Raw genomic sequence first — 8,967 nt, 5'->3', positions numbered from 1 at the left:
TGGTAAGGTATTGCCCTTCACCCGGCTCCCGTAATGCAAGCACATGCCACACGTTGAAGCTTAGAGAGGGTCTGCTCACCGTTACCATAGTAGTCCTGGAATACCAAGCCACCGCACCATAAGTCGCTATAGGCCTCACTATCATAGTGTACATCCATCGGAGGATCCTCGGAGTGCACCTCCAGGATTTACCCTCTAGACGTTTGCACACCATCATCGCTCTCGTGGCCTTAGAGGTGACCGCATCAACATGGGCCTTCCACAGAAGCTTGGAGTCCAGGGTAAGCCCTAGATACTTAACCTCTATGGCGACATTGATTACGACCCCATCCAAGGTCAAGTTCCTCATACCCTGAAGATTTCGTTTCTTGGTGAAGGAGACTATAGCTGTCTTAGAGGGGTTGATATTTAAGCCTACGTCTGCGCACCACCTATTTGCAAGGTTAAGACTTCTTTGGACGATGTCACAGAGAGTACTAGCGAAATTCCCTCTAGCGATAACCACTATGTCGTCCGCGTATCCTTGTCAACGGACGCCTTCGTTAGTGAGTATCTGTAGGAGTTCGTCCACAACTAAGCACCACAGTAGAGGAGATAATACTCCCCCTTGCGGGCACCCTTTTGTCATTTGTATTTGAACGACGCTGTCGCCGACTTCAGTTTCGCCGATCCTGGTCTGCAGTAACCTTGCTATCCATCGCCGGATAATTAGCTGAACGTTATGTTTCTCAAGAGCTCTGTGGCTCCCAAATGGGAGGCGTTATCAAAGGCCCCCTCGATGTCGAGGAAGGCACAGAGCACCACCTCATCACACTCAAAGGCCCCTTGTATTTCCTCCGTTAAGGCATACAGTGCAGTGTCCGTGGATCTACCCACCCTGTACGCGTGCTGGTTGGAATGCAGAGGGGTTTGTTTCAGAGTGTTCAACCTGATTTCATGGTCAATAATTTTTTCCATTGCCTTTAACATAAAGGATGTGAGACTTATCGGCCTGAATGACTTGGCAAGAGAGTAATCACTATTACCTGCCTTCGGGATAAAGATGACCCTTGCCCTCTTGCCTTGGGAATCTGAGCCAGTGCTAGACTGTCCCTCATAATATCCACAAGATCCACCCCAGGGCCTTGTACCGTTCGAAGGAGTCCAAAGCCCACATCACTGTTTGCCGGTTTATAAGGCTTTTAGCCAGTCTGCAGCCCGGTGGGGATGGCCTGAACGCACGGAACATCGCTTCCCCGGCGGTGGGAATGGCGCCCGGAAAGTGGGCCGACAGCAGGGCGAGTGCCCTTTCCTGTTCAGTACCTGAGAAAGTCCCTTGCCAAAGCTTTATGAAGCCTAGCAGCTGCAGGAGTGGACGCGATGTTCTGACAAAAGGTCCTGAAGCTGCTACGCTTGGCTTTTCTAATCTCTTAATTTTACTTTGTCAGACTGACTGATTCCCCCCAGTTCCCGGTGCGCTTTGCCCTATTGAAAAGTCTGCGCACCTCCTTCCTAAGAACCGAGAGTTTCCCGTGACCACCAGGGAGGCTAAGCCTTCCCCTTAGGCTTTGAGGCATCTAAATAGTGCCGTTCAGCCTGTTAACCCTGTCCTCTAACGCCATACAATCTACCTTTCTTTGTTGTACCTCTATCCTGGGTAGGATCAGTCTAAGTACCTCTTCAAATTTGGCTCAGTCTGTTTTCCTGGGGTTTCTCTTGAGGTTACCTGTCTGACAAACAGCTCACAGTGCAAACCGGATAATCCTGTGATCCGATCCACCTCCACCTACTTGCCATCAACATTCAAGGTGGTCTGGACCGCTACCAGATCCTGTGTAAGAAACTCTGTAATGCAAAAATAATTAATATTATTCTTTAACACTACACACGCTGTGGGCCTCTCGCAGGAGGTCCCAAACTACCTTATTGTTATTGTGGTTGAGGCCCCCCACCTGGCCACTGTAGGTCCACGGTTCCTGTATTAGCAGTATACCCAGGTCCTCCGTATCAAACCTGCTCGCAATGACCGCCGAGGCGGCCACCGCGTGATGCAGATTGACCAGGGCTACTTCTACTGCTGGTGACTTCATAATTGGGGCTCGTCGTCCGAGAGCCGCACATCGCCCTCGCTTCCTCTATCGAGTTCGAGCCTGCCAATGTCCGCTAGCAGCTCCTGTGTGGTGCGCACGTAGTCGAGGGCACTTGGCCCGGAACTCACGGGAGCTGTGCAGGTTCTATTTGCTGGTTTGCTGGTACCTGTGCCGGTTCTGTCAGCAGGTCGTCTGGTAGGGCCGTGGTCGACTTGGTCGCTGGGGCAGCAGTGGTGTCAGTTTCCGCGTTAACACACATGTCTTGCGACTCTGACTCCTTGCTGCTTGTCGTCTTTTGCCGCCACGGCCTCACCGTGACGTAGCTGTACCGGAAGTTGACGTTAAATCCGGCCCTCTGTATGCTGACGTACGACGCCTCGTCGATGCCCAGGTTGCGCCTGAAACCGTTGTCTTCAGCGCCGCACGACACCACCTTCCACGCAGCCGAGTGGACACCCTCGTTCTGGGCCTGAATGAGCCCCAGCACATACTCAGCCGATTTCTCGGCGCATCTAGGAAGGAACACCGAGATAGTGGGCACCGGGGGGATGTCCTCCCCCCTTTTGGTGCACAGCCCGGGTCCCTTCCACCCCTCAATAACCGGTGCCTTTTCTGCCAGCCAGGCTGCAGTCCGCTCATCCTTGCAGTCCACAAGGAGCATGCCTTACCTGAAATACAACCCACAGAACACCTGAGGGTGCTTCCACCCTTTTAGGACCTCATCCATAATAGCATCCTGGAGTCTAGTTAGGTCCTCAGGGCATAGGGCAGCTGCAGGGTAATCACAGTGCAGCACAGCCACCCGGATGCCTTTAAGAGCATCAGAATAGCTGGGCTGCTGAGTGGTTCCTTCCTGAGGCCGACCCTGGCCCGCATACCCATCCAGGCCCTCAGAATCTGTCTGAGGGGGTTTAGGCCCCCGCTGCCCTTTGGGGGACGGTGGCTCAGGTGGTGTGACCTGTAAGCTGGTTCGCTTTGCTAGACCTGTGCAAGTTGCTATTTGGGTTCCCCGCTTCTCCGCCATTGGGCGGGCGCGGTCTTTGCTGCTGTTGCCCGCTTCTCTGCCTTTTAGCAAGCGCGGGTAGTTTACTTGTGTTGCTAGTCTGCTGCTTACCAGCGGTTGCAGCTCTGTTGCCTCAGCGCTTGCGCTCTTCGCGCTCACGTTCTTCACGCTCCACCTCTTGCCGTACTTCCGCCATAGTGAGGGCTTCGTTCGCAGATTTCCCCTGCTGAAGGTACCGAAGATACCACTTGACACCCGACCCACCAAGACAAGCTCGATGATGGCCATCAAGGGCTACCGGTTGACCGGAGGGGGGTAGTGGAAGAGGTCTGCACCTGCGACTACGCTTCTTATTTTCTTGTACTAGCCACCCTGACTCGTGCGACGCTGAGGAGGTCCGACTGGGAGACCTACGGTGCCTACTACTGGAACGGTGCCTACTGCTGGACCAATGCCAGCTCTCCGAGCGACGCCGGCCCCTGGACTGGCATCGACTCTCGGAGCGGTCACGACACCCGGAGTGACGCCGACCTTCAGTCCGATGCCTGCTTGCATAGCGATGCCTGTTTTTCGGGAGTAATGCTTCTGCTCCCTTGAGGCCTTTTCAAACGATGCTGCGCCTGATCCACGCCGCCCCTGCTGGTGCTTGGCTTCTCATCTACTCTGGCGTGTTCTATGAAGAGGGCAGTCTCTTCCTCGGTCAGGCTCTCAAGGAAGCTACCCCTGCGCCTGGTGCCTTTACCCCCGGCCAGCATGTTACTGCCGTGCGTGGCCGTTGCTGTTTTGTGCTTTAGTGTTTTTTGTTGTTGTTGCTTTTGTTTTTTTTTGTTTAGTTGTATAAATGTTGTTCGTACGACTGCCTGCACGACGAGGCGAGCTCAGCAGTCAAGTAAATGGAAGGGGAAGCGCCACATGTCGCGGTAAGGCCACCGATACTCCTCGATGCGGCCCAGTGTCGAAGAGGCGCCGTTATTATACGGCCAGTTTATACCCTCCTGGCTGCAAACCGTCCAATAGGCACGGTGTCGCATCACACCCTGGATTAGGAGGTGGCAGTTCTTAGTCACCGTTCGCCGGCAGCCCCAATTTGGAGAAAAGGCAGCGCAGAAGCGGCGTGCGCGTCAACGATGCCCCAGACCAGAGAGGGACTGGTCGGCGATTCAGCTAAGCCCCCAAACCAACGGCAAGATGCCTGCCCTAGCGAGGGGGGTCTGTCTATATGGACAGGGGCGCTAGCGTGGTGGGGTTTAGAGGGCATACGAAGAGATGCTGTGAGTCATGGGGCGACTCTCCGCATGCCGGGCATTCGTAGACAATATCTTCGTTTAATCTGCTCAGGTATGAGTTCAACCTGCTGCAACAACCAGAGCGCAGTTGGGCTATTGTGGTCCGAGTCTCTCGAGGCAGGCGAAGTTATGTCTCGTCCACGACTGGTGGCAAGTCTGCAGCTTCATCCACTGCGTCCTACTAGTCCCCGGTGACCACACGGGCGCGGCGTAGTTTAGAACCGGCCGGCCAATTGCCTTGTACGTTGCCAGCAACGTTTCTTTGTCTTTGCCCCAAGTGCTGCCGGCTAGCGATTTGAGGACCTTGTTGCGGCTTTGTACGTAATGTGTCGTCGGAGGGAGCTTACCTCGTAAGGTGCTTACCTATTTTCTCAGTGGGTTTTATCTCGCTTCCGACACAACTGTTTTCGTACAAAATAAAGCAAAAAAAAGCTGTCAATTTCTTACTTGTTCGTTATTAGGCATGCCATTTCATAAGTTCGAGTGGAGTTCTTTATTTTTTAATTGATAGCGGATTTTGAATCAAAAGGGATATGAAATCGGGCAATCCTGGCTACAATGGATGCCGCGAATGCGAACGGTCGGTTCCACGTTGACGGATTGACTCGGAGCACCAACTCCGACCAAGGATCTGTACTGTTTATGCTGCATAACACGGTTCAATTCCGGTTGTTGTTATTGTAACGGCTAAAACAACCCCGCCCAGATCGGTTAATATCTCAGTCGTTGTCGTCAAGCTCCACTAACGGAAGCCCAAAGAAGCGTGCAGCCTCAGTTTTGTACCCTAAAAAATGTATGGTGTGTACTCCAAATTTGCACCTATCCCGGCGAAGATGTAAACCTGATTTGTCGAATCGGGATAGCACTTCATTTATACGCTCAGATAGTTCCGTCTCGGTTCCGCCCATGATGACTACATCGTCGAAATACGGTAAAACACAAGGAATATTCCGAAGGAGCACGTCAATAAAATTCTGAAAAATTCGCGGAGCTGACGAAATGCCAAATTGAAGACGGTTTACTTTAAATGCGCCTTTGTGTGTCGCAACGGTTTGCAACATGGCAGAGTGTTCGTCTACGGCAAGTTGTTGGTACGCTTGTGCGAGATCTAATTTAGCAAAGATCTTTCCCCCTTCTATTGAAGAGATAAGCGAGCTTATAGATGGAATTTGGAAATTGTGTGGCAACATGGCCTTATTTAGGGAAGACTTGTAGTCACCACAAATTCTAATGGTTCCATCGCTTTTGAGAACTGGGACGATGGGCGTTGCCCAGTCAGAGTATTCGACAGGTTCAAAAATACCTTGAGCGCACAAACGATCGAGTTCAGTTTCAACAAGACTACGAATAGCTATTGGAATACGGCGTGCGGGAAGCCTAATGGGTTGGATGTTGTTTTTAACTTGTAAGGAAACTGGTTCCCCTCTGAATTTGCCAAGTTCTTTTGAAAAAAGATGCTCAAATTTGCCTAAAATGTGTTTGATTGTGGGCGATTCTTCAATTGCCAACACTCCCTGCACACTTATGCCCAACGCATCAAACCAATTACAACCCAGCACGTTGCTTTGGTTACCATTTACAATGATAAGTGGTAAGTCTTTGATTGGACGTTTGTTGTTCTCAATGTCAACATCTAACACACCTCTGTTAGGTACACCATTATGTTGAAAATCGCTCAATTCAAGACCGCACTCGTATAGCAACGGCTTAACCCCCGGCCATAATTGGTCGAATGTTTTAGAAGATACTATAGTATAATCTGAACCTGAATCCACTTCAAACTTACATGGTTTTTGGTTGATGTATATGGTGGTAGATTTCTTACGACTCCGTGAGCTTAAAATCTGATTGATCGACTGTGGTTTCGACTTACCACCAGAGACCGAAAATAACTGGTCCACTTTTAACACATCGTAACTTTTCCTATCCTTAACCATTTATTTTTTACTTTTTGTGATATATCACGCTGAAAGCATTTGATGCGAGGGAGCTTACGGTTAATGACTGTGAGAAATGGGATCGCTAACAAAAGTTAAGGCCAACCGCGGTTATTTATAAATTTTTTTTTTGTTGAAAAGGTGAGTTAGTAAATTTAATTATGCTGCAGAGAAAATATATGATGAAAATGCAACGAAGTGTAAAACAAACTATAAAGAATAGTAAGTAGAACTATTTTTATTCACTCAAATAATCACCGTTATATAATTTTTTTACAAACTTTACACTCTCAAACTATTTTATCACTACTCGTATCAAAGTTAAAAAAGCTGCGGAATTCAAGGCATGATTTTCGGCCCATCTTCTTCCTTTCAATAAGTAAACTATACTAGCTACAAGCAAACAACGGAAGCACTTCACTCAGTATTTTTAACATACCTACTTGGATACCGTTGCATTTAAAAAAAAAAGTAAAACAAAAGGTCAATTCGAAAGGCAAAAAAAACATCAAATCAAATAAAAGTCTAACCAATGCAGATAAGCCAAAAACTTGTTATGAAAGTTATTGTGAGTGATTTATTTTTTATAACAAGAGATAAATGACAATTTGTGACACAGCAATAAGTGGGCCGGTTATTTTCGGTCTCTACTTACCACCTTGGTGTCGATTTTTGTCCGTAGCTTTCGTATGCTCCTTCGCTGCACCTGCATTGACTGACCGGCAGACCCGTTTCAAATGGCCCTTGACACCACATGCAGAACAGATTGTTTCCCTATGAGAGCACTGAGATCGAGCATGTGTACCTCCACATCCATTACAAGGTTTTGCGCTAGCTGTATTGTTTGAGCTTTTAAACTTTTTATTGTATTTCGGCTGATTACGTTTTCCAACTTGATTAACTTGTTCGGGTTGTCGTATTAGTTGCACGTTCTTTGATGCGGCTTCCGCTGTTGTAGCCCGTTCTATGAGGTTTCGCGAGTAGGTTTCGTTGAAGGGATTCGTCGCGCAAACCGCACACCAAACGGTCACGCAGCATGCGATCTAAAGCGGCTATATATTCCGCAAAGGTTTCATTTGGCATTTGATCGCGATTGTGGAATTTGTAAAATGATGCAATTTCCGATGGACGAGGGGAAAAATGATTCGTTAATACTGCTTGAATTTCCGAAATTTGAAGGTCACTCACCTTCTTGGGGGATGCCAATGACGACAGCAGGTCATAAAGCGGCGAGCCGGCTAGTGTTAAAAAAATCGGCCTTTGACGCTCAGCTGTCCGTATGTCATTGGCCTGAAGGAACAACTCGAACCTAGTGTAGTATATGGACCAATTCTCCGGATGACTTATGTCAAAAGGCTCTAATGTTCCTACTGAAGTCATTGAAGAGTTCGATGCTAAATCCGGTATACCTCTTGAACTGGATGCTGAGTCTTCCCTTGACAAATCTCGTTGCAAAGAGCTTCTTTTTCCAGCTTAATTGGCATTGACACTCGATGCAACGAGGAATTGAATGATTGTGCGAATTCCCAGTACACTTACTTGGCTTTGAATGTCAAAAGGTTGCCCGAAAATTAAGTCGCGTAGCGGTCAAAAGGGTCACCTTCACTGGCTGACTTGTAGCCGCTCTCAATATCTGCACGTAGTTTTTGTGTCGCTTGCCAAAGTCACGCGTTGTTGAAACAGAATTTTAATGTGATGGGGATGATCCCATCCTCGTCGCCATTAATAAATCCGTCAGATTTATGCAATTAACGTTTCAACTTAACTTAATGCAACTTTATTTGATATAATAGCAAATTACAAAATGTATTGATTTCAGCTTGATGCTGTCAAAAGATTAAACTGCAAGTGCTGGTCCTCTCACAAGAATGCTGTCAGACAACTTCCAGTGTGTGATGTTGTAGGTGTGCGAATAACGTGGGAAGATAGACTAGCAGAAATCGTACGACAATGCCAAACAGGGTGCTTAATATTTGACACTTTTCAAAAATTATAAAATCTGCACAGTTCGTTGGATTAAAAAAATAAGGCATCAAATGAAAGGGCTGGGCCTAAAGCTGTACAGTAAGGATTTATTTTTTGAATAAGAGTTTCCGCCTGTCTACAAAAGTATAATATTTACATCCTTCGCATGATTTTTAAAAATGAGATGTCCAACGAAAGGGCTTGGCCTCTAGATATGAAAAAAGTTTTTATTTTTTTGAATAGAGCTTACACCTGACTAAAAAATTGTAATATTTACACTGTCCCCAGATTTTCAATAGTGAGGTGTCAAACGAAGAGGCTATCTAAGAGGAATCTAAAGATGTGCAAGAAGGGTTCTTTTTTTTGAACAGGGTTACAATATTTTTATAAATTTTAAAGTCTGGACAAATCGTTGGATTAAAAAAAAAAAAGGTATTTATTTAATGATATATATGTTATTTTTTTGTAAGGCTTATGAGTAAAATGAGATTCTATAAAAAAAACATGCCTACGCAGAAAGGTGTTTTCTGCAAAAGGTGTTCAGCCGCTCTTCTTCGGCAACACAGAAAGGAGACTTCTACTTCGTGAGGGTTATAATCCCTAAGTGCGGCCGAAGCTCATCTACGCTGAAAGGTGTTCTCTGAAAACGGTGTTCAGCCGCTCTTCTTTGGCAACACAGAAAGGAGAATTCTACTTCGTGAGGGTTA

At 47.5% G+C, this 8,967-nt stretch overlaps 1 protein-coding gene across 1 annotated transcript; it reads right to left on the bottom strand.

The window, feature by feature from the left end:
- Positions 1-5,077: 5,077 nt before the first annotated feature.
- LOC118756676 (uncharacterized protein K02A2.6-like) lies at positions 5,078-6,295 on the bottom strand. The gene has a single exon (XM_036491428.1). The coding sequence runs from the start codon at positions 6,293-6,295 to the stop codon at positions 5,078-5,080; it is 1,218 nt and encodes a 405-aa protein (XP_036347321.1).
- Between the last annotated feature and the right edge of the window lie 2,672 nt (positions 6,296-8,967).

This window comes from Rhagoletis pomonella, unplaced genomic scaffold, assembly GCF_013731165.1.
Source record: "Rhagoletis pomonella isolate Grant_MI unplaced genomic scaffold, Rhpom_1.0 Rhpom_scaffold_00002, whole genome shotgun sequence".
NCBI classification, from domain to species: domain Eukaryota; kingdom Metazoa; phylum Arthropoda; class Insecta; order Diptera; family Tephritidae; genus Rhagoletis; species Rhagoletis pomonella.
The sequence above is the reverse complement of the archived record's forward strand: the minus strand, read 5'-3'. Positions and strand labels throughout refer to the sequence as shown.